The sequence below is a fragment of the Sparassis crispa genome (genome assembly GCF_003851025.1).
Source record: "Sparassis crispa DNA, contig_000002F, whole genome shotgun sequence".
In the NCBI taxonomy this organism is placed as follows: domain Eukaryota; kingdom Fungi; phylum Basidiomycota; class Agaricomycetes; order Polyporales; family Sparassidaceae; genus Sparassis; species Sparassis crispa.
In genome coordinates this window covers 711,412-737,157 of record NW_020939749.1, presented here as the reverse complement: position 1 = coordinate 737,157, position 25,746 = coordinate 711,412, and the positions used below count along the sequence as shown (strand labels likewise).

Below are 25,746 nucleotides of genomic sequence, written 5' to 3'. Positions count from 1 at the left end.
TGACAATGGAGAATGCACGAGACAGAATCAGACTAAGTTTGCACCAAGTTAGCTCTGAGGTATTTCCAGTAATAGGTACAGAAGGAACTGATATCTATGCATTATGCCAGGAGATGTTGAATCACTCTGAAGATATTATGACTTGCACACTTATATGTGATCACTGTAATATAGAATTTGAGAGTAATACAGATGGACAAGTAATTTGGGATTGTAGCAGAGTAGTTTGAAAAGATAGTCCATTTAAACTTGGGTCCTACAAGAATAGATCAAGTAGAGACTGGCTGAATGCAATTTTTGCCAGATGCTCTGAGCGTGTTTGTCCTAACTGTAATAGTGCCTTACTTTATAATTTGGAATATGAGTCTTTGCCAAATTTTCAGTGTTTCATTACCAACAGTCTGCAGATTAACTGGGAATCTGAGTTAGAATTGCAAGATCAGAAATATAGACTCTGTGGTATAGTTTATTATGGTGGGTTCCACTTTACTGCATGTATCATTACAAAAACTGGAAGTGTCTGGTTTAATGATGGGGTTACAACTGGGCAGACTTATATACTAGAGGGACAAATAGAGAGCATGGATTCAACAGTGCTGACAAAGTGTAGATCAAAGATTAGTTCTGTTGTAATATATGTTAAAGCATGACTGTACTAGATTGTAATATAGCCAAATGTATGTTTAATTATAAAAATATACAACTGTAATACTTTTGAATAATAAGTGCAAAAAAAGAGACTAAACACATATTAGAACTATAGGTCTGATAGATATTAAAATCAGGAATCGTCTTTGCCGTGCATTAGCACCAGCCCACTCTAAGCAAGTTAGCTAAGATTGAGGTGCAGCCTGAGGAACACCAGATGGATCTCGTGGCGAGCAAGGCCCCATCAGGTGCTGCGCAGTTCCTGAAAACTGCTCTGCAGCTGGAACAGAGGCAGTACGTGTCTCTCCATCTTTCCATTCCAATGATCTTACATCTGCACAGGTTGGTGTTGCAGGCACGTTTGGGAAGGCACAATGATGGCAACGATATATCTGCCACCGAGTCCGCGAGCCTGGAATCTGAATGCCGCAGCTTGCGACACGACTTGGACAAGTGGCATCGACAGCAAGTGACCTTCATGCCAAAAGTTGAACTGCCAGATGCAGAGGAGGTTAAGGATGATGAGGACGATGAAATGCATGGCCAGCCGGAATCGGAAGCCCTGGTCCTTCCTTCCGACTTCAGCAGCGGCAAGCGCAAGATGTTCGCGTTGGAGATTCTGACGAGTTTCGAGAAACGCATTCAGATTGGGCTGACACACAATCTCCTCAGTGCCATTAAGGAATCACTAGGGCATCAAGGTGCATTCCTCAGTGACAAGACTAAGCACGTGCGGGGGCAGAAGGACAACATGCGAGCACAGAAGATGATTCAGAATGCGGCTGAACATAGCCGGAGTCTCACGCAACGATATAACCACAACTGACAACAGTTAATCGAGCTCGGGATTGACAATGACGACAACACCCTCTGTGCGATTGATCTCAAGAAAGACTTGACCATCAAAAATCTACAGGTAGCTCGCTCCCTCGGAGATAGCAAGGAGGTGCGCACATGGTTTTGAAATGTCACTCCACCGAGAACGACGACACAGGATGTTGCTGCTTGGAGCAGTGAAGGTAAGTCAATTTTATTGAGGTGGTTAAGCAAACAAATATATTAATCATTTGCTTCACTTGCAGCGGAACAAGTGGAGTGGTTTCGTGCACATGCCGACAAACACCGCCACGATGAAGAGGTCAACAAATTACATGAAGAGTTTCGACGGATGATACGTGCTTGGCGGCGCATGGATGGGGCATGGCGTAATGTAGAGGAGAAGGAAGGCATGGAGAGGGGGGCTTGGGCATATGCGATGAAAAAGGCAAGGATGTACGGAAGGAAGGCTGCAGAGTGCGAGGTGACTTTCAGCAAAGCGAGGAAGGATGTGGACGGGGAAAAGCCCGACTACAGTCAGGTGCGTCATTGGCTGATGTCAGGACGTGCAATGAGTGCTTACTCTGCCTAACAAAGCTCAAGGGGGTTACTACTGCTGTGGGTAGCAAGAGCAAGCACGGTGAAGCAGCAGCATGAGCTTGATCAGAGCATGGGTAGTTTGGGATGAGTCAATGTAAGCGAGTAAGTGATGGATTATTCTGAGATAATCGGAGCACAGGTAGTTTGCCATGAGTCAATGTGAGCGGGTAAGCGATGGATTATTCTGAGATAATCTGTAATGGAGATGATCTTAGTTGAGATAATCTTGTACTGAATAATCCTGTTTGCTATAATCCAACCTGAGATGATCCCACTTGATAGACAGGATTATCTTCGGCTCAGTCTGTTAAAGATAATCTCAGTGGTTTGGATTATCTTCGGCTCAGCCTGTTGAAGATAATCTCAGTAGTTTGGATTATCTTCGGCTTAGCCTGCTAGGGATAATCTTGGTAGATTATCCTTATACATGACCAGCTTATTAAACCTGGATTTCATCCTTATTTGTAACTTATAAGCACTAAAGATAATCCCTCATAACTGACATCACTGAAACAGCACTGAATGTAGACCACACTCAAGTCCCTTCTTTATTTTTTCAGGCATATCACTAGTAATGAAGGCTAACAGCTCCTCATCTTAGCAATTGAGCTGAACCTCCCTCCTACATAGAAGTGAGTACTTTTCACAAAAAATAGAATGTAGTCACTCACCCTTCAAATGCCGCTGTTACAATGCTTCTCAGTTATGACGCGTCTTTTCTTTTTCCTTTCTTCATTCCCCTTACTTTACCAGACCACGTGATCCAACACGTGACTCATCGGAGCGTAACCTCCGATTCTCTACCCAAACGTCCAGAACCCCTAGTCTAGGGTTATACCGGATCTAACTCCGGACCTTCCTCTTATCACAACATGCAAGACGTGCATATATGCCGCATCTTTACCTCGTTCTGATACACGACCCGTCATTCCCATTAGTACTAATTATATCTCATGATCTTACTCAGCTTTCTCACACATATTACTTCCTCGCTGTTACCTTGCCCAGACATCGTTTCACCTTATCTAGCCAATGAACGATCCCATATTACTGCGTAGTACTGTGAATACCTTTTGTATAAGTAGACGATCTCGTCGAGCTGGATCCCCATCTTGACCTGGTTATCATTAAACCAGTTTTTCACTTGCCTTTGACTGAGATCGACCGTCAGTAGCAGACAGCTACTACGAGTCATAAGAACGAACTCTGATCGACCTTCAGTGCAAGGACATCGCCAGAAGTGTCACTTGAATGGACTTGTGTCTTAGACTAAGACCTTGTCTCATAACGACTCGACTAGACGCTCATGTTTCGCTGCCGTGTAACATTAGGTCAAGATCTTAATACTCTCTGTGACTTCCCAAAAGTCTAACAATGAACTACCAACTGGACCGAACCTTGAAGACTAAACGATACACCCGATTCGATTGCTAAAGCACCGTTTGAGATTACTCTGTAATCGAGGTAGCTGAAGGGATAGACTGATCACTCATCTTCGGAGAGGGGTCTGTCCGAGAGACCAATAGGCTGAGGAGGCTGAGGTAATCACTCGAGCAATCAGCAAATAGGTGTATCAGTTTGAAGACAGAAGACACTTTACAGGCTTGTTAGCCGACGATGAACAAACCCGCTTAGTTAAGGACGGTGTGCAGTCTACGTGTAGACGTAGGTCACACAGGAGAATTTATCCACGCTGGATTTGAACTTTATCAACCTGCTCTTCCCAAGCAATACATCGATCTCCTCCCATCTCAGGCAGAGTGGGACGCGCAGAGGAACGTACACATTTTAAACGGACGACCCTTATTCATCAGACCAGACCAGCACATCGATCACCCAGATGGTGACTACGAAGCAAAGCTACCCCATAACGTTGGAGAGCTTGTCCTGCTACACATCGCAGACAGTGGTATACCGATCTCTTATCGAGGAGAAAGACCAGACGCCCCTTGGAACCCCCCTGCCCAGGATCCCATACCACAATCGACTCTTGCACCAATTGTAACTGTTGACATCCCACCAGTGGCTACAATTACCATGGATGAAGGTCATCACCATGTTAGCCAAAAGGAACTTGGTTTTAGAAAACCCAAGATCTTCAACAGTTCAGACCGTTCGAAGCTCAGGGAATTTATAAACCAATGCAAGAATTACATGGCTGGAAATAGCCATGTCTACCAAGAGGATAATTAGAAGATTGCATTCGTGCTGTCGCACATGTAAGGAGGGACAGCAGGATCATGGGCGCAGAGCTTCATAGAAATGGAACTCACCAATGATGACTTCCTTTCTTATGGAAGTTGGAAAGAGTTCATTGCAAGTGTGAACAAAGCATTTGGTGATGAAAATATTGAAGAAACCGCTCATACCTTGCTACGTAACATCAAGCAAGGGAATCGTACTGCGGATGACTACATTGCCGAATTCTGATCGCTTGAATCCAAGGCGAAATTAGAAGATGCCGGAAATATCGAGTATTTCAAATGGGGACTTAATGACCCACTCTGACAAAGGATATATGAGATGGAAAGCATGCCCAAGACACTTGACAAGTGGTACGAGTATGCCTCGCAGTTTGATAACCAATGGAGATCTGCTCAGATCTTCAAGTGAGGAGCCACTACGATGACACAAGGAAAGGGCCGATCTGTCCATCGTCCCTACTACTCGACTTCTGCAAAGGATCCAAATGCGATGGATGTTGATCGTATCAACATCTCGTGCTTGTCCCCGGATGAGCGACTGAAGAGAATGAAAGAAGGATTATGTTTTTTATGCGGACAGAAGGGCCATATAGCCAATGACAGACAATTTCACTCCCAATTTGGAGGTTTCACCCATGCTAGAACGATACAGCCCGGGTTGGACACAGACACGATCACGTGGATCAAGAAGATGCGAGAAGATCTCGCACAGAAGAAGGAGATACCGAAGGAAGGAACCAGAGAGGAACAGATCGCCTATGTGCGAAATGTCTTCAACGACATGACTGATGAAGAATGAACCCAGTTGGGTTTTTGAAACGATGGCCACTAGTAACGCATGGACCATCGTATCTTACCGTATCTCCCCTCATTATTTGTAACACTAGCGGAAATTCAATCACTGTGAATATTTCATTGGGAGAGAAGGAAGACGTTGCAACAGAAGCCTTAATCAATTCTGGTGCGGCTGAAACGTTCATGCATATTCAATTTGCGGAAGAAAATGATTTCCTTAAATGGGAATTACCAAAACCGATTAAAGTCGTAAATGCAGACGGCACACTGAATCAGATGGGTACCATTACTCACTGTACCTGGAAGATGATGAAGATTGGAGGAAGGAAGACACTTACTCGCTTCCTCTTAACCGATATTGGCAAAGAAAATATACTTCTCGACATGCCATGGCTTAAACGCCTCAATCTGATGATTAATTGGAAAACCGGTGACTTTTGGTTTGGCAAGGATGCCAAATGGTCGCCGAAACCCACCGTCGAAGATGTACCAGACGAAGAAGTTTCAATTTTCAAAGAAGATGACCTCCTGGAGTTAATCACCACCGAAACTTCTCCGACCTCATTTGGACATTCAGAATCTATCAGAGAAATCATAGCCGATGACACTGAGCGTGACGAGTTACCCGCAGTATGGAATAATACCGAACCAGACGACCCACCATTAGAACCCTCTATGGATCAATTTGATGATGACGATCTAGTTATCTCCTATATTGCAGGAGAACCAGTTATTGGAGTATTTGAACCCATCAGGAAGGAGTCACCTTTAACGAATGAAAAGACTGGAACCGCAGTCTTCACTATACGAAGAGGCCCCACCATCAGAAGAATTACACACAGTACTCGATCCCCATTATTCTGTAATGCACAGAATACGGTTTTTTATAAACCATCCGGTAAATCACAGGAATTGGCACAACAAGCACACAAGGAAGCATCAGCTGTAGACAAACCCAAAATCGTTGAAGAGTTGGTCCCCAACTACCTCCACGATTTGAAGTCAGTCTTTGAAAAGAAAGCAGCTGAATGCTTCTCAGAAACCAGGCCCTGGGACCACACCATTGACTTGAAACCCAATTTTATTCCACGAGACTGTAAAGTCTATCCATTATCGCTCAAGGAACAAGGAGCGATGGATGACTTCTTGGAAGAAAATCTGCGAAAAGGATACATTCGACCGTCGAAGTCCCCCATGGCCTCGCCATTCTTCTTTGTTGGAAAGAAAGATGGAGCACTACATCCCTGTCAGGACTACCAATACCTGAATGAGGGAACAGTGAAGAATGCCTACTCTCTTCCTCCGCTCATTTCTGAGCTCATGAATCAACTCAAAGGTGCATCGATCTTTACGAAAATTGATTTATGCTCCGGATATAACAATGTCAGAGTCAAAGATGGTGACCAATGGAAGGGTGCATTTAAGACAAATCGCGGACTTTTTGAACCTATGGTCATGTTCTTTGGACTCTGCAACTCCCTGGCGACTTTCCAAATGATGATGAATGCACTCTTCGAGGACATGATCGATGAAGGATGGATAGTCATTTACATGGATGATATCCTCATCTTCTCAAACAATTTGGAAGAACATCACGTTCGAACTCAACGTGTACTCCAACGACTCAAAGACAACAACCTATTCCTTAAACCGGAAAAGTGTTTCTTTGACGTTAAGGAAGTCGAATTCCTAGGCATGATCATTCGAGAAAACTACATTGGCATGGACCCTATCAAACTTAAAGGAATTGCAGAATGGCCTGAACCAAGCACGGTAAAAGGTGTTCGCTCTTTCCTCGGGTTTGGAAACTTTTACCAGAAATTCATTGTCAACTTCTCGGATATTGCTAAACCATTGATGAACCTTATGCGTACCGCTGCTGGATCTCCACCTTTTGAATGGACAACAGAATGTCAGACAGCTTTTGATACATTGAAACAACGATTTAGTACTGCCCCAGTGTTGTTGCTGCCCGACAAAGCAAAACCCTTCATTGTCGAATCTGATGCTTCCAAGTTTGCTACAGGTGCAGTTTTATGACAAGCTGATATCAATGGAGAACTCCATCCTTGTGCCTACATTTCACAGACGCTCAATCCAGCTGAACGAAACTACAAAATCTACGACCGCGAACTTCTCGGAATCATTCGAGCCCTTACCGAATGGTGCCATTATCTAGAAGGCTCTCCTCATCTCATCGAAGTTCGCAGTGATCACAAGAACCTCACGTACTTCTGTACAGCCCAGAAGTTAAACCGCCGACAAGCACGATGGAGTCTTAAATTATCACAATACGATCTTCACCTCATTCACGTCCCTGGCACTCAGATGATCCAATCTGATGCGCTATCTCATCGTAACGGACTCGATGACAGTGAAAGTGACAATGAAGATCGCATCCTTCTACCCGATGCACTATTTGTGCGATCCATTTCCCCGATGCTATTTGACGAAATCAGAAATCATGCAGCAAAGGACCTCATTGTTCATGAAGCCCTTGAAGCAATCGCGCACAAAGGGCCATTCCCAATGAAGTCCTCGCTTTCCGACTGGGAAGTTCGTGATGGTGTCATCCTTTACAAAGGAAAGATTTATGTCCCACCATCCGAACCTCTTCATCGTGACCTCGTTCGACTACATCACGACTCCCCTGCCATGGGCCACCCTGGAAAGTTCAATACTCTTGAACTCCTACATCGTGAATTTTGATGGCCCGGCATGTATGCATTTGTCAACAATTACGTCGAAGGCTGTGCTGCCTGTCAACAGATGAAACTGAATACTCACCCAACTCGTATTCCTTTGGAACCAATCCCCGCAGACCCACACGCATTACCATTTTCCTGTTGCACCACAGATTTTATCACTGACCTCTCCGTTTCCAACGGCTTTGATTCAATTATGGTCATAGTAGACCATGACCTTATGAAGGGGGTGATTCTTACGCCCTGCCTCAAAATGATCACAGCTGAAGGAACAGCCAAGATTTTTCATGACAAAGTTTACTCGTGATTTGGACTACCTGACCAAATCATCTCAGATAGAGGACCTCAATACGCATCCAAGGTTTTCCAAGAGTTAAATCAACTACTCCAGATTAGATCATCAATGAGCACAGCTTATCACCCTCAGACGGATGGAGAAACAGAACGAGTCAACCAGGGGCTGGAAATCTATCTTCGACTCTATTGTGGAAACAACCCTGAAACATGGGCTGATCGCCTGCCAGACCTCGAGTTTTGTCATAACACGAGGGAACACTCGGCATGGAAGATGAGCCCATTCTGCATCATGATGGGATATGAACCACATGGACTCCCTTCCGTATTCTCAAGGACGAACATTCCATCGGTTGAATTCAGGCTTGACATGCTGCAAAAGATAAGACTAGAAGCACTAGCCATGCATGAGTTAGCCCGACAACAGATGGCGGACCGAGTCAGACAAGGATCGCCGAAGTTCACACTAGGACAGAAGGTCTGGCTAGACTTGAGGAACCTGAAGGTCAACTATGCCTCACGCAAGATAGCTCCCAAGCGTGAGGGGCCATTCGAAATTGTTGAAGTCATCGGATCAGCCAACTATCGCCTCAGACTCCCGAAGACCTGGCAAGTTCATTCCGTATTCCACGCTGCCCTTCTATCTCCTTATCACGAAAACAACATACATGGTCCGAACTACGTGAACCCACCACCTGATGTCATGGATAATGAAGAAGAGTACGAAGTCAAAGCAATCCTGAATCACAAGGCATACCGAGGTCACCTGAGGTACTTAGTCAAGTGGAAGGGATATTCGTCAGCAGAAAACTCGTGGGAACCTGCCCACAATTTACAGAATGCAAAGCAGACCCTCGACGTATATAAAAGGATGAGGGGAATCGAGTAGAGGATGAGGAAACTGGAATAACTACCATGACGGCCTTCCTAGTTATCTTCCTAATCGTCCTCCACTGCACAACCCTCACTTTCCTTTGGATCATCCACCGAATCCTTATCAGACAACTCGTCAAACACATGCTCTTCACACGAGACCACCCACACACTAGCGGCTGGGGTGATCAGAACGATGCCTGGAACTGACCAGGCAGTCCTTATCTCCGTGGGAATGCTCTTTATTGCCCAATGGATTTTCATCTATTTGATTGTTACCCACATCCACGACATTCTGTTTCACATCACAGATAACTGTGATTCCATTAATGACCGAAAGGTATAAAGGGAGGAGAAAACCACATATCACCAATGCCCACTTCTGCTATAGACGACCTTGTTCACAACATACTTGCTGAAGTCGTTTCTACGATTATGAGTACCCCCGCATCATCTACGCTTGTCAATAGAATATCCTCCCAAACACAGACACCCTTCATCCACGCTTCATCGCCTTCATCTTCGATTGAACTCAGTCACGCATCGGACAAACAAGAATTTGCTACACATCTGATCTCAGCCATCTGTACCCCCGTCGACTTCACAGATATTCTCGTCGCCCTACAAAATCGCCCGCAAGATCGACAAGTGGTGGTTTCTATGCAACGAGCATTAGAAATGGTCGAGTGGATGCAGACAGCCAGACAAGAGCTCATCGCAGCAGAGGAGAGGACGAGTAGAGCCCGAACCAGAGTCGACCAAGTCTGGTTTCTGATGCGCAGTACAGTCAGTCGTACAGCACAGGAGATCTGGAGGGAGCATGGAGATGAAGACATCGGGCACATCCTCGGATACACCACTGATGGGAGACCCGCATCCACTCCTCGTTCATCACCAGAACCAATTCCTGTTCGACCTCGCCCCCCTCATTCACATGTACCTCAGGTCAATCCCCATTATCGCAACCCTCCTTCTCACACGCATCGACTTCTTTGTGTCGCAGTCATCCCTGTCGTGATGGACGTATGCATGAACAAGGACCACGAACTGGCCGAAGGACGTGCTACAGATGTGGAGGTGATCATTATGTCCGGGACTATCCCCGACGACGATGAAGACTACAAATATTTCTTGTGGGACAAGAAATGTTAGACGAGAGCTGATGTTACAATGCTCCTCAGTTATGGCACATCTTTTCTTTTTCCTTTCTTCATTCCCCTTACTTTACCAGATCACGTGATCCAACACGTGACTCATCGGAGCGTAACCTCTGATTCTCTACCCAAACGTCCAGAACCCCTAGTCTAGGGTTATACCGAATCCAACTCCGGACCTTCCTCTTATCACAACATGCAAGACGTGCATGTATGCCGCATCTTTACCTCGTTCTGATACACGACCCGTCATTCCCATTAGTACTAATTATATCTCATGATCTTACTCAGCTTTCTCACACATATTACTTCCTCGCTGTTACCTTGCCCAGACATCGTTTCACCTTATCTAGCCAATGAACGATCCCATATTACTGCGTAGTACTGTGAATACCTTTTGTATAAGTAGACGATCTCGTCGAGCTGGATCCCCATCTCGACCTGGTTATCATTAAACCAGTTTTTCACTTGCCTTTGACTGAGATCGGCCGTCAGTAGCAGACAGCTACTACAAGTCATAAGAACGAACTCTGATCGACCTTCAGTGCAAGGACATTGCCAGAAGTGTCACTTGAACGGACTTGTGTCTTAGACTAAGACCTTGTCTCATAATGACTCGACTAGACGCTCGTGTTTCGCTGCTGCATAACAGCCGCATGGTCCAAATGAATGTAGTCATTCTCAGACTTGATGCCTTTAGACAAGTAATAATCTTTCATCTGAGCAAACTAGAATTAGCATGAGAGCAGAGTAAATATCAAATAGCTTACCTCATTCTCAAAGTCATCTAGTGTCTTCATTATATAAGCTCGTTCAGCACACTCGCATTGGTTGTTAGTCCACTTCAAATGCTTCTTATTATTCTTTCTTAGATAAGGACACCTTTTATTCTTGGCAGCATCAGGATGGAAGTGGGTATTGAGCACCAAATAATCTAGAGATTTGGCATCAGGGGTGTAAAACCTATCAGATGAGAATGTCAGAGTATTCTCAAATAGGTCATCATTTCTGTGCAAGTCCATGACCAGCTTTTCATCCTCGGAGTCTTCCATTGGAGAGAGTGCATGAGTGGAAGAAGTGAAGAAAGCAGTGGACAGGATAGTTTGTGCTATGAGATGAACTTAGATATGTCATCTAGTGTCAATTTGTAAGATGCTTACATTAGTCTAGTATATCACTGACTACTGGTACATGAGCACTTTAGGATACCTCATATTTCCAGCTACTAGCTGCAACAGCTACTAATACGTTGTTGCTAATTGTTGCAAAATGTGTGATCTGTTCAGATCCTCATCACATATCTCATATCTCTATCTGGGTCATGACCTTATATGATCACATATAAAATTTTCCGGAGATTGTATAGTAGGTACAGTCTCTTGTTCTTCCTTTGTTCAGCTTGTTCCTATAGATCATTACTTGTCATGTGGTGTCAGGGGGTATAATGGGACTTTTCAGGCTAGGATTTCACATTTTATTACTGCAAAATCTGCTATATATTATAATCTTTCTACATCTGTATAGAGTATGAATGTATATTTACAATATCAGCTTAAGCAATACTACATCTGATTATAGCCCAGTAAAGAACATTTACCTTTCGCATTGATAACTACTGTCTTTTTTGTAGACTAGTATTGAATTCTTATTATTACACCAGATATAAATAATGATGCTTATAGTAATAAAAAACTAAAGTAATGATGACAGACTGTAATTCAGATAGTAGATTTTTATAGTACATATAAATCAATATGTAATAGAATACTATTATATTATAACATAAATGAGTTCATTATAGTCATCATATTCTTTCTTCAGCACTTCTTATACTTTGAATTTGTGAGCTAAGACATTTAGTAGACTGTCTCATACATGTTTAAAATTGTATTAGATTTTTTATAATTAGATTACTTAGCTTCAATATAATCTATAGCATATTGTACCTGTAAGACTTTCAAGTGCTGATACATTTAGAGCATCAAAGTACATTGATAACCTACTATGAAATTATCTAACTTATAAGATAGTTCAATGGAAGAATTGTTATATGACATGTCCCACTAGACTATTAATATTCGATGATGTCAAAAATACATAAAAACATTTCACTATTAATAGAAAATGCACTTTTGAGCTATTGTGTGTCTATTCTTACAAGTTTTAGTTTACTAGTCTGCTGTTAAACTCTTGCTTTTATGAAATTCAATTATATAAAGTACTTTCAGCTACAGTTTAGGCAAAGTGGGATATTCTACTTAAAGAAATGTCTGAGATAAGATTTACTTGTAAGCTAACAGTTAGTCATTTTGTAGTTTGTAAAACACTTTTGTCAGACTGATACAATTAAACATAATATGCTATAGTATTTAATAAGAATAAAGATTATTTGCTTATCTATAGGATGTTTCACAATGCAGAATGTTGTTTAGTGAACATATCTTTTCCTGTATATCACATAATTTGTCTTCATTGAAATGTTCTGTCAAATGGCACATTGTTCAAGTTGAATATATCACTTGAAAAACTTGTATGTCTCTATCTTTTACACAGATTGCTGTTATTATCCTTTCTTCTTATATTGAGAATGAAAGTTGAAGAAGATCAATCTTAAATGTATGTTTGATCTTACACTAGGTTAGTTTGGATATTAAAGTACAAAATGTGAAATATATTTTGAAACATGATAATAAGTATCCTTGTTTGTGATAGATATGATAGTATATTATTTGAGAAAATTATTTAAACTAGCAAGATATAGTGTTTTTAACATCACAAGATAAATTTAAAAATATACTATGTGATAGTCTTTAAGTAGAATATTCTACTTTACCTAAAATGTAGCTGAAAGTACTTTATATAATTGAATTTCATAAAAGCAAAAGTTTAACAGCAGACTAGTAGACTAAAACTTGTAAGAATAGACCCACAATAGCTCAAAAGTTACTGAGAGTTTGGCTTGCACCTAAACAATCTCAGTAATTTGGTTACTCAGCCTTTTTCATGACTTGCTGTCACACTCGTCATTCACCTTCACCACCTTTGTCATCTCCACCACCTCCACTGAGCCCTCTGCACTTCCACTAAGCTTTACACTCTTGCTTGGCATTGAGTTGCTGGCCTTAGATGCTCTGATAGCTTAGGCTGCATCAGTGGGCACATCTTTAGCTGCATTAAGCACAATGAGGAGGAGTTTTAGGAGCCCAGCTGTATTAAGCCACTGAGTAACAAACTTGTAGTCAAGTTGCAAAGCTTTCTTGATTTTTGCATGAGACTGTGGTATGAAACATTATAGAAAAGAGATTAATGCAAAGTAGAATCTTCATGTATATTCTTCAGCTGGTTAGCTGCAGCTTTCATCTCTTCTCTTACTTTGACAATATATACAAGCCCTGCTCCACAGGTAGGACCATTGATCTCTACCTTATCAGTCCTTAGGTGCAATCACTAAGACCAACTAAGAAAATGATTGGATAGCTGAAGAGCTTCTTCAGAGATGTCTCTGAAGCAGTAACCTGTGTGCATGACATCTAATTCTATATATTGATCAACTCGAAGATATATAATGACAACAATTCACAAATTATACTTGCAATGTCCTTTCTAAGGAAAGGAAATGTAGCAGTATGGAAGGAAACTTGATACAGAAGCCATTTTAATGTAAACAAATCAATGAAAGCCTTTATGAATATCGATTCTGAAAGAACAGTAACAAAAACTCTTGAGAGGTTAAAACAGATAGGCGACAATCAGAATTACATCAACCAGTTCTGAAACATTATTGCTAGGACTGGAATGAATGAACTCCAATCCCAGCTTCATCATTTTAGACTTAGAAAATGCTGCTCAAATTTACTTTCTCATATTACTACATCTCCCAGCTTTATGGTGGAAGCTTTATCAAAATGTTCCCTTTAATTAGTAAGAGAGAGTTGACATATATGGAATTAATAATTTCATGATGCTTTCCCTTGTATATTATCTCCATGCTTTTAAGAATCCTGACGATGCCAGCCTATATTATATGAAGTCTGTCAGAGTTTTTAAATCGCAGCAGGTGCACTGAGTATTTGTGAGATTGCATGATGAAGTCTGACTATATGTTGGATTTTACAAGATGTTGTCATTTGAGCCAATTACTGCTAAAGAGTTCCAAAAGCAAGGTATAAAAATGCTTGTTGATGAATGATTAATGACCAGAAAATCATATCATTGATTCAATAAATTATACTTCAGGTAAAAAGAATGTGATCACAACAAATTCTCATCAAAGGCTGAGGAAAGAAGATCTGATTACGTGTCTGATAGTGACAGTAAAATAATGACTGCTGGCTCAGATTGTCGATGATTTAGAGAGCACTAATGATAAATGAGATAGCTTGGGTGTGAGTGATGCTGATAATGAAGACGACACAATAAGGAAAGATGAGGTGCGTGAGCATGTGTAAGATATGCTCCTCAATGCAATGACTGATATCACTAATAAATTAATTAACTTCTTTCATAATAAATACATCACACCAGCCTTCTTTTGCTCGAAAAAACCCTTTCAGTTTTGGTATTAAGTTGTTTTCTGATAGTTATGACATGACCTATATATCCAGTATCCTTTCCTCTTGTTTTTCAGAATGTGCTACTATATTCTCTAGTAGGATACTCGATTATGGATTATATAATTATGTATTTATGCTTGAATGCAATGATAACGTACATTGTTTATCATATGTCTTTGAGTGTAACTCAGAAGAGCTATACAAGACATTAGAATCCTATAAAAAGGTAGATAAGAAAGTAAAGCCAGTACAAGGTGTATTCTCTGAGGATACAAGAGTTATTAGACAATTTTCAGAAGACCCATTGAAGAGTCTCATCTCTCTAACTAAATGTTCACCTAATTTTACACCAGCAACCAAGTTAACACCAGAATGACTTACCAATATATTAATAATGATGAATGCCTTTGGCCAGAGGAAAAGAAACTCTTTCTAAAAATCCCGAAAGTCAATGAAAGATGCTTGGCCTTCAGAGAAGAAGACTGAGGTACATTTTATGAAGACACTTCGGAAATAGCGTGTGACAATATAAAGTTATAAGGAAGAGTGTAGAGGCTGCGTAATAAGTAGACTATTAATATCTTCTTCCTTATATCAACTTCAACTCAACGCGACACCCTCGACGTGTTCAATTCTTGAAGACTTCGACTGAGAGAGTGAGATTCAAGGGGAAGGGAAAACTCTCTTTCTCTGGACACCTGAGTCTCTTAAGTACAAACATATGCAGCCCGATCCTGACATAAACTCCGCTCGTGACCTTCCCAGCACCCTGATTCATTTGCTCTCAAGTGTATATAGAAAAAGAAAAAGAACGATGATGTCGATGACACAATGGTCTAAGTGGTTGCCATAAAGAGAAAATAAAATACTAAGAAAGGAAATAAAGAGGCTGAGAGCCTTGTCTGCAGCAACTCACGCTTCTATTCGACCTCCGAGTACCTCTTGTCAACAGTGACAACTAAGCAACCTGACAGGGAATCGTCCCTATTTGCGAGATGCATTCCGGGCCCCTAATAGAAGCAGGGAGCTCAACCTGTCATTATGTCTGATTGCACACCACATCAGATCAGTCCATCGGCCTAACATTCATGCGAGATAGAGTCAAAGTGGAGGATACATGTGAGTAATTAGAATCTGCCTCTAGAGTGCACGATGAAGTGATGAATTCTAGTGTGTGATCTTGAAAATGTTCTTCTAAAAACTCGGAAACAATTAAATGGTCAGTTAGTATGAGAATGATGTTTTTCTCTACCACAAGAGGCAACAACTTTCAATCTCGACCTCGAGGTCAGGAGATACAAGTATGAAGGGAAAAAAAAGGGACTTATCATGCAATTCACCACCAAGGTCTGTAGTCTTCTTCGCAGCACACCGTCAGTTTAAGAATGTTTGTCTTCGATAGAATGCCTTCGATAGGCCAGCTGAATGAAACATGGTAGAAATCTTCATCAAGTGCTAATATCATCTGCTCAATGGTCTTATAAGATATGTTGCCGATGCAGTTGTAGATGTCGGGATACTTCCTGCTGTCATATCAGTTTCTATTAAACTCGGAGTGAAGAGTCTGGTTAGCTTCACGAAAGAAGAAAAGTTTTATATGACTTGCAGCGACATGTTCTTTCAAGATCGAGCCATCTAGCTCTCGCAATGTGTATGATCCGCTTAATAATGTTCATAGATAACGTAGGTTCACACCATATATTATGCCAGTGGAACTGCATGTTCCTGGAGCCTATCCAAATATTTCTATCTCCCCAGAAATCAAGAAATGTGTAATCCAGTTACCTTGTGAGCAGACATATATGAACCTAGTCAGTCATCATACTGCTCTCACTGGTTTTGTGTGCTAAAGAAAAGTGGAGCATTGTGAATTGTTCCTGATCTTCAGCTGTTAAATCAGATAACTATATGAGATGCAGGCATCACGCCAATACTTGATGACTTTGTAAAACTCTTTGCTGGACATTAATGCTACATAATATTTGATTTATATTCTAGTTTTAATGTAAGAAAAGTTTATACAAGTAGTCGAGACCTTACATCATTTTTCACTCCGCTTGGCCTACTATGACTTACGTGCATGCCTTAAGAATTTACAAATTCTTCAACAGAATTTAAGAACTGTATGACATTTGTTTGTTAAGACGAAATTTCTTACATAGCCAATGTATTCAGTGAAGTCATAGTGTACTAAAATGACCAATGTGATAACACATTACAATGATTTTCAGAGATCTCACTAATAAATGTCTCTGAAATTTTTGAAATTTTTTGCACTGTCTGAAAAAAAAATAATGCAAAGATATCTACACTCAGTTTTGAGTAACATGTGCAAAATGTATAGTCTGTGAGAGGTTGGTCATTCTGAAACATATTACTGAGCTAGCAAAAATTAACAGCTCAGTTGGATGGATGAAGATATGCATTTCCTCTACAATATCTATTTTATAATATTTATTTTTCATTACTAATGTTATTAATGTATGATATCACACTATGAATTAAGTGGTTCTGAGTGAGTGTATAAATAATGCAATAGGTAAGAAGGTAAGTATTATTGAGACTAAAATGTGGCAAGTACAGCATTTCTTCACTTACTGTATGAAATGGTGACAAGGTGAGATGAGAAAGGAAAATGATCTTGTAAGTTATGAATCTGCAGCATTTGCTACTATGTGAATTTCAAACTTACCTTTTCATTCAAACTATGTCGTTACATTTCAGTAGACAGGCTGCAAATAGACAGGCAGTGATATGTCTAGATGGAATACAAGGAGAAATGGAGACTGTGGAGAACAGCATTCCACAAGGATCACCGGTCTCCCCAGTCCTGTCCATCATTTATGCTGTGAAGATCCTAGAGATCTTTCAGATGAAGGCAGAGATGATAGCAGCAGGACTACATCTATCAGACAGTCTAACAGCTACACACTTGATCATATTCATGGATGATGGAAAGATCTATGTCTCATCAAAGTCATTAGACATGAACATGCGGATCTTAAGAATTGCATACCTTGAAGTCAAAGAAGAGCTGATGAGAGTGGGATTGGCACCAGACAGAGTGAAGAGGGAATTGATGCATTATTCCAAGAGATGTAGATGCACAGGGGATTCACCAGCGATCACATTGCCCAGAGAGGTGACACTGTGTGGAAAGGATATAATTAAGTGGTTGGGTGTATACCTGGACAGACAACTAACCTTTAATCACCATGTCAAACAGATGGTGATAAGAGCAGAGAAAACAGTAAATGGACTGAAGATGTTAGCTAACATGATCAAGGGACTGTCACAGATGCATTTGAGAACATTGTATATCTCATATGTCAGACCATAGATGATATATGCATGCACTGCATGGTGGCGAGAAAAATCGAAGGCATATACCACATGCCTCAAAAGAGTCCAAAGACGAGCATTGAGGCTCATATGTGTGATGTTCTTAATGACACCAATTGTTGCATTAGAACTCGAGGTGGCAATCCTGCCAATCAAGTTTCACCTCAACCTGATATGCAGAACCACGGCGATACAATTCAATAAGCTGAGTCCATTCAGCCCAATGTTACAATGTCTACCTGCAGAATGGAGAACTATCCAGGTCGCTGCACCTGTACTGCTGCTACCAACACATAAGCTGGTCACAGCAAGGTGAAAGAAACCACCAAGTGAGACAAGACTAATGAAATTGGCAAAGAAGTTGCACCCACTCAATGAGCGAATACTCCTCCTGTGCCTCCAGTAAAGGGAATGTCAAAGGATGAAGCGATAAAGAAACACAACATTCATATCCAAGAGTTCAAGCATTTACTGGACCACCTCCTTGTATACTCAGATGGATCAATGCTGGAGAACGAGGTGAAAATCAAAAGAGTCAGGACAGTGCTTGTTGCACTGAAGGAAGGAGAAACAGTCTTCTCGAGGAAGATTGGGATGGGAACCAAGGTGGAGGTATATAATGCAAAGATGGCGGGACTCTCATGGGCAGCGAGGGATGTCACCCATTTTGCAAGGACTGCCGACCCGTCAATCGCACATCTACACTTCTATGCTGATAACACAGCTGCGATCATAATGATATTTGATCCACCAACTGGCCCTAGTCAAGGACACACCTGGATCTTCCGAGACCAAATCACAGCTTTCCTGGATGAAGACCCCACACACACTACTGGGATCGCATGGACACCCGGACATAAGGGAGTATGAGAGAATGAACTAGCAGACAGACTGGCAGAGGATGCAATAAAGATCAATGAAGGACCAATGCGTGCAACGAGATTGCACATGCTACGAAGGGCAAAGGAGAGGGAACATGAAAGATGGGTGAAGGAGTGAAAGAAGACAGCACCAACCAGATGATTTGCAACAGCCAACCGCATTACACCAAAAATGAAAATGAGTGAGACATTCAGGACACTTCTGAGGGAGACCTTCAGACATCTTGTACAGTGCAGGACATGTCACTCATTTTTAGGAGACTACCACAAGAGCTTTGTGCTGACAGAAGACATTGCATGCCCATGCAGAGTGCTACTACAAGCAAGAAGACACATATTACAGGTGTGCCCAAGATACAATGCTAAATGACCTATACTGGAAGAGGCGAGCAAGGTGATCGACCTTTCAACCATCCTGGGTACCCAGGACAGGATCACGGTGCTGGTGAGATTCATCGATGTGAGCAGAGCATTTACAAATATAGGGGAATGGAGGAAGAAGAAGAGGAAGGTGAGGTGGAAGGACGAGCCGGAACCAGAAATAGGACAAGCCGACGAAGAGCAAGAGGAGAACTCAGAAGAGCCAGTCGAGGAAAGGGGAGGAAGAGGCGAGGAGATCAGACCAAGAGGGGGAGCAGTAGACTGAAGCATTGAAATATGCTAGGATGACCACACACCAATTTGTTTGATGCATGTATAGGACCTGTTACAAAGCTCCTCTCTGAGGAACGCGCGGACGACTTCCGCCTTTACCTTTACCGATCACGTGACAATAACATCACAGAGCCTAGACTGACCATGTGACAATGATGTCACTGACCACATGACCATGATGTCATCATGGTCATCGCCCTTATCTATCCGGCACAGATCTACCAGATCATCTGATGATATGCACCTTGTGCTCAAGGCATGTTTACCTCATGTACAAGATCCAGACCTAGGACGCGCTTCCTATCACACATGCGACAAAGGCATGTTTGCCTCACCTTTGCCTTACCCTTACGATACAGATACCGAACCTCATGGGCATGGCCCTAGACCCTGATACATGCGCTAGACGCACGATGACCTCATTGCTGTCTTGTCTTTGCAGCACGACCTTATCTCCATATGGACAGATTGTCTCTCACGCAGAGTCATGACTGACTCAGCATTCTCACGACTGTGGGACAGGTATACGAACCCTGTGCCCTTGTATTGATACTGATGGACCAATCGTAGTTCTAGTATTACAGGTAGACAGACGCCTGTACTTGTATATAAGACCGACAGGACAAGCTGGAGTCCCCATCTTGTCCTGGTTACACATCAACCAGTTTTACCATCTACATCTGTGCGACAGATCGACCTTGGTCCGCAGACAGCGGCCAAGCATTCATAAGACAGCTCCACTGGGCCGACCTCTGGTCATCGCTGTGACTGAAGGTCGGACCCCTCACGATTGACTTGAGCCCTTGCGAAGGCCTAGTCACTAGATGACGAACCAGATGTACGGTGGCACGACTGGCCCCCATGACAGGACCCAACACAAGATACACCCGCACAATGCATGTTTCTTTTTCACTTCAATTTGGACTCATTTATATTCTCAGCTGAGACTGACAGGCTATAGGGCCTAAGCACGACAAGTGGACATATAGACATACACCATCCATCTCTACTACTCCCTATAATCAGCAGCCCACTACGATACATCGAAACCCCCTAGAACGTGCTCTCAGTCATACTTAGAGTAGGGACCAGCACGCACCATGTCTTAGCATGTGTTTGCTTATTGCAGTATATAAATTCAGAGTTCATCATCTTCCCTCCCTGCGGAGTTATCTGACCCTTGATATGCCAGATAAACCTTACCTGTGTGATATCTGATCCCCTTGGCAGTATCACTCATAGGAATGGCATGGCCATTCTCAAGAGTACTCAGCCGGAGAATGCCGAGACTATGGGTTAGGGAGAGAGGGGTGGTCCTGGGGTCATAAATTGTGTTTTGACGGTGACAATTCAGAATGCTCAGAAAAAGCCTTCCACACTCTATAACTACTTGTCCTTGGTTCAAAATGCTTCAGAATTGTCCACAGCATTTATGGTAAGGCTTAGTGACTGTGAATCTCTCAAAGACACCAGCTGCAAGGTCTACTCATGAATGGGGGCATGCAGGCTGTGTGAGCATTGAACTATCTCTGCATGCACTGGGGGCATGATTCATTGCAGCACCATTTTACCTGCATCAATATACACATGACACTACCAGTGGGTACTAATGAGTTCTGTGATAAGATTTGCATTGAAGGTGAATGCCGGCGTCATAACCAGGTAGAGGTGATTTGTGATCTCGCTACTGCCGCTGTGAGTGCAAATATGAAATTATATTAAATTTATATATATTTTCCGTGAGAATGGCATTCCATATAAGGCAGTAAAATTGCCAAATATGGCAGGAGGGAGGGAGGTCCCCTTGGGACCCTTATCTGACTTCTTCGACCTGTGGTAAGGAACTGACTTTCCGCCACCCTCTTGGCCATTTCTGCACTCATTAGACTTTAAGGAGTGTTCACGTCACCTTGCTACCAGCAGCGCCTCTGGAAGTCGTGGGTACTCCCACTACTATCCAACCTCAGGGCAAACTTCTCACTAATCGTCTACATGAAGTGCTATTGATCACCAACAGGAGATAACATACTTTCGTTCCACCGATTCGGTGGGTCGGACCCTGACGTAACCACCTATCGATGACTCTGACAGCCGTGAGTCAGGCGTTTTGTGCTACTGCGACTACAACTCAGAGTCACCTATCAATTCATGTAGCCCTTGGCCATATACTTCTGGACGAGCAACGCTCAATAGGATTTGCACCTTACCAAGCCGAGACAAAGTCATGCTGTCATCTTCAGCTTATCCTCCATTGATTTCAGGCTAATTTGCCCAAGACAAAGCCATCCAAGCGAGAGCAGAAACTCCCTGAAGTGGGGAAGACCTCCGCCCTCGGTCAACCTCAGAGCCCTTCCAAAGAAGCCATCCTGGTGACCAAGGTGGTGCCCATAAACCACCGGAGCCAGAACAGCAAACCGTGTAGAAGAATACGCCAGAGCAAAAGCATGCCACCCTTGAGCAAGGGTAGAAATAAGTTTGGAACATTCCTTTTCACTATTCACGATCTCTCACGACTGAAGAATGTTCACGATACAGTGTCTTAATTAAATTCACGATATTGCTCAAACCAGCAACCACAAGGCCAGTCTATTACTGGCAGTGGCAGCACATCCGATTTGTTAAAAGGCCCATCCCTGTATCGCAGAGCATAGAGGAAGGTGGCACAAGTAAGTTACTGTAGCTAGCTCAGTGAGAGAGGGGCTAGAAAAACAAAATAAATTATCGCCCAACAAGCCTTCGACACCACGAGATCGCTTTATCAAACTGATAACTGGTCCATGTCCACACTTCCTCCACGATTCCCTCAAACTGGCGCTGGTTCCATGGAGACTCCACTTCGCTTTGCTCTGTGAGGGTAAACCGCAGAACATCTTTCAACGTGACAAGGCCCGCAAGTGCTCCGTGATCTTCGACCAGGATAACACGAGGTCTGCCGGGATGAAATGGTGTCAGCACAGGGATTAGGTAGCAAACACACGTTGCTCACCCCATTCTTTTGAATAGTTGCATCACAATCTCCAACGGAAGTTGGGGAGAGACCGTGAGAGGCGTCTGGACGGACAGCATCAGACTTGGGCATCTTCGTTCAAGTCTCACATGCGACGTACTTGGTTGACCCACGGCCAGAACTTGAGGACGTCCGGCGTAGCCGATGTCTCGATGATCTCCATCGAAATATCCTCGTCGATTCCTACAGCAGGCCCTGTAGCGATGCCCGGGTATTCAACTCGACGCTGGTCCTCTTCATTTGACGCGAAAGAACAAGGGGTCTCAGGGGAGATATTTCGCACTTTGCGTGCCTTGTCTGGAGCCATACTCTAAATAACGACAGCCAAAAGATAAAGGAGCAAATATCTTACCTAGCACATACAGTAGTTCTGAACGCTCGATGTATCCCACGAGAGAATGGCGTGCATCGGGAGAAGTAATTGGAAAGCCTTTCACGTTAGTGCTAGCCAGGCGTTCCTCTGGAGCTCGTCAGGAACGCTGTCGCAGATTCAAAATCGCACTTACCGATGTCACGCACACAGATACCTGATGCGGGCAAGGTATGTAGCTCTCTACGCATTACTCTTGAAACTGCTGATATTCAGCTTTAGAAACTATCACCATTGCAAAGAGGCGTACCGGGTACATTGTAAGCTTGATCGTCTTTCTCGAGAAATGGAAATCCATTGAATCGGATCATCTCGTCCGCAATGCCGTTCGTACCGAGGAAGTCTCCGACGGCTTTCGTGACGAGAAGCACAATCTGCGACGGACGGTGAGTGAGTGCATGGCGAGAAATTCGTCGAGTATGATACAAACCATAGTAGGCAAAATGTAGGTCAGGGCCCCGGTCAGCTCGAACATGATGACAACGACGGTCACTGTGAGTCTCATAATCCCACTGTGAACAAGCGCTCAATTAGAATACGTGCCCGGGGAAAACCTAGAAATGCTCACCTCAGCGCTGCAGCGGCCCCGAGGAACGCGTACGTCCCAGGAGTGATGCATTGTGTATCCAGCTGACACACCGCAAACATGCTCGACTCAGGATACGCACTATCTCCAGAGCCAGTATGAGTGCTACCGCTGTATGTGGATGCTGTATGACACCCACCGGTACATCGCCTTGACTATGATGCCCACCATCCGCCCGAACGTCGCGCCGATGGCCATCGAAGGCACGAAGATGCCTGCGGGCACCTTGCAGCCGTATGACACGACAACGAGCCCTATGCGTAGGATCGTGGCAAGGAATAGGGAATTGACCATCGGCCATTGCACAGAGGTCCTGGAGAGGGTCGAGCAACTCCGTCAGGCGGGACCATCCACGGGAGTCGTCAGACTCACTGGCAAATATTGTCGTAGTCTCCATGGCCCTGACATTCGCGGAACAGAATCGACATGCTCTCCGTCATGTCGATGCGAGTGAACCGGTTCACCCACCCTACCATCGCAGTGATGGTGGCTAGCGTGACCGCTTCCGCGACAGGATAGTTTGCGAGATGTTTGCGGCGGAAGGCAGCGAATTGCAAGTTGAACTTTACCACGAAAGCGCCATATAAACCCTTGAATGCATGTGAGTGATCGCATGGTCAGCGGGGAGACTCTGCGTACCCCGAATATGCCCAGGATGATGAAGAATATGATCTCAAAGAAATGCCAGTCTCTGTCATAGGTGACTTGGAACAGCACCAATTTACCGCTTCGGAATGGATTCATTGCCTAATTACAGCAATAAGCGGGAGAATGGATCGCAGTTTGCGAATTCGCTTACCGAAAGTGTGACTGTAGCCATCAGCGCACAGAAGAAGCTTCTCCACATGGTCTTGATGCTGAAAGTATTGCTCATTTCCTGTGATTCAATAGACGGTCAATGACATATCACAGGAAGGTATTGTCGGCGATACCTCTATGGAGAAAAGCACACCTCCTATCGGTGAACCGAACGCGACCGCAACGCCAGCTGCACTTGAGGCAGTTAAGATTTCTCTCATCTTGCCTGAGCACAATTTGATTAACAGTAACTCGAGGACAACCCGTTGACATACCCTGACTACGCGAATACCTCTTGAATAAACTCGCGACGAGATTTCCGATGCAGCAAGCTACATGCACCGAGGGGCCTTCTTTCCCGACCGACAGGCCAGAGGCAATTACTAGGGGCTATGCGCTGTGAATGAGAAAACGGGGACAGTAATTTTCAATACACACCAGAGTCATACTCTTGAGCACAAATGTCCAGAAACCGAGATATCCCTTCATGATAAACCCGGCAAGGATGCACTTGATCTCTGATATACCTGAGCCTGCAGCATACTTCGCCAAAGAACGGACGAGATGGGCGGCTACGAAGGAGAATGAAGCCTTCCTCGCTATGTCATGCGCGGTACATCAGGCAGAGAAGAGGGACCGACTTACAGCAAAGAGCACGTATATAGCCCATCTCCCTGGCGCAGCGGTGCTCCAAGCATGCCACGAGTCGCACGCGTCGTCGCCGCCCTCGATCTCCCAGCAGCAGAACTGCCGGTTCAGCCACCACCCGTCCGAGCAGTAGCCCAACTTAAGGTCGGACAGCCAAGCAGTGATGATGGAGATGATGGCGGCGTTCACTCCAATGCACATACCTGCACACCGTCAGCAGTCACGCTTGCATTCACATTCGGTGGACGTGGGGGCGCACCTACTAGACTGACGACGATCCAGCTCTGCGCGCTGTTCAGGATCTTCCACAGATGAGACCATACCCAGGCGACGGTAAGCTCGCCCCGGGGACCGCGGCGCGCAGCGTGGACCTTTTGGGCATTCCTGAGCCGTCTATTGCGCTCGATAATGGAGTCCTGTATCCAATCTATTTGAAAGAGCATTAGCACACGTCTCTTCGCTCCCGCACTGTGCATACCAATAGTCGTGAAGTCCTCGTAGTTCCTGCTCATAGTGAGAACGCGGCGTGGAGCAGCACGGTTCGCGCCGCACTGACCTGATTAGCTCGAACTCTTCCTCTCCTTCGTCTGGTATGCCATGCTGCTCCGCGGTACTTTCACGCGACATAGAGGTACGGGAGCGAGATTCATACGCAGCCACTTCGCCTTTATCAGTATATATACCCCTCAAATTGGATTGTGTCGGACTACAAGCCTAAGTTATACTGGAACGAAAGTCGTCAGGAAGGGAAACACCCAAGAATCCAGCAGAACGAATGGAAGAGTGTAACGGGATGCAAGTCACAACAGTCGTTGGCA

The 25,746-nt window shown here is 43.7% G+C and overlaps 7 protein-coding genes across 7 annotated transcripts; 6 read left to right on the top strand and 1 right to left on the bottom strand.

The window, feature by feature from the left end:
- Positions 1-865: 865 nt before the first annotated feature.
- On the top strand, positions 866-1,474 carry SCP_0302140 (hypothetical protein; the record flags this gene model as incomplete). Its single annotated transcript, XM_027755611.1, has 2 exons — positions 866-942; positions 991-1,474. 2 exons carry the CDS (start codon positions 866-868, stop codon positions 1,472-1,474), a joined length of 561 nt encoding a protein of 186 aa, XP_027611412.1.
- Positions 1,475-1,816: 342 nt separating this feature from the next.
- SCP_0302130 (hypothetical protein) lies at positions 1,817-2,121 on the top strand (the record flags this gene model as incomplete). The annotated part of the gene is made up of 2 exons (XM_027755610.1): positions 1,817-2,005; positions 2,062-2,121. 2 exons carry the CDS (start codon positions 1,817-1,819, stop codon positions 2,119-2,121), a joined length of 249 nt encoding a protein of 82 aa, XP_027611411.1.
- Positions 2,122-4,689: 2,568 nt separating this feature from the next.
- Positions 4,690-5,067, top strand: SCP_0302120 (hypothetical protein; the record flags this gene model as incomplete). The annotated part of the gene is made up of 1 exon (XM_027755609.1): positions 4,690-5,067. The coding sequence occupies one exon, from the start codon at positions 4,690-4,692 to the stop codon at positions 5,065-5,067; it is 378 nt and encodes a 125-aa protein (XP_027611410.1).
- Positions 5,068-5,447: 380 nt separating this feature from the next.
- Positions 5,448-7,103, top strand: SCP_0302110 (hypothetical protein; the record flags this gene model as incomplete). Its single annotated transcript, XM_027755608.1, has 1 exon — positions 5,448-7,103. One exon carries the CDS (start codon positions 5,448-5,450, stop codon positions 7,101-7,103), a length of 1,656 nt encoding a protein of 551 aa, XP_027611409.1.
- A 1,362-nt stretch (positions 7,104-8,465) lies between these two features.
- On the top strand, positions 8,466-8,951 carry SCP_0302100 (hypothetical protein; the record flags this gene model as incomplete). Its single annotated transcript, XM_027755607.1, has 1 exon — positions 8,466-8,951. One exon carries the CDS (start codon positions 8,466-8,468, stop codon positions 8,949-8,951), a length of 486 nt encoding a protein of 161 aa, XP_027611408.1.
- Positions 8,952-9,307: 356 nt separating this feature from the next.
- SCP_0302090 (hypothetical protein) lies at positions 9,308-10,087 on the top strand (the record flags this gene model as incomplete). Its single annotated transcript, XM_027755606.1, has 1 exon — positions 9,308-10,087. One exon carries the CDS (start codon positions 9,308-9,310, stop codon positions 10,085-10,087), a length of 780 nt encoding a protein of 259 aa, XP_027611407.1.
- Positions 10,088-22,237: 12,150 nt separating this feature from the next.
- On the bottom strand, positions 22,238-25,555 carry SCP_0302080 (predicted protein; the record flags this gene model as incomplete). Its single annotated transcript, XM_027755605.1, has 19 exons — positions 22,238-22,448; positions 22,506-22,570; positions 22,627-22,823; positions 22,879-22,986; positions 23,033-23,098; positions 23,147-23,270; positions 23,327-23,408; positions 23,465-23,563; positions 23,622-23,795; positions 23,855-24,072; positions 24,122-24,229; positions 24,282-24,359; positions 24,415-24,506; positions 24,556-24,670; positions 24,719-24,871; positions 24,926-25,131; positions 25,188-25,355; positions 25,407-25,432; positions 25,485-25,555. 19 exons carry the CDS (start codon positions 25,553-25,555, stop codon positions 22,238-22,240), a joined length of 2,361 nt encoding a protein of 786 aa, XP_027611406.1.
- Between the last annotated feature and the right edge of the window lie 191 nt (positions 25,556-25,746).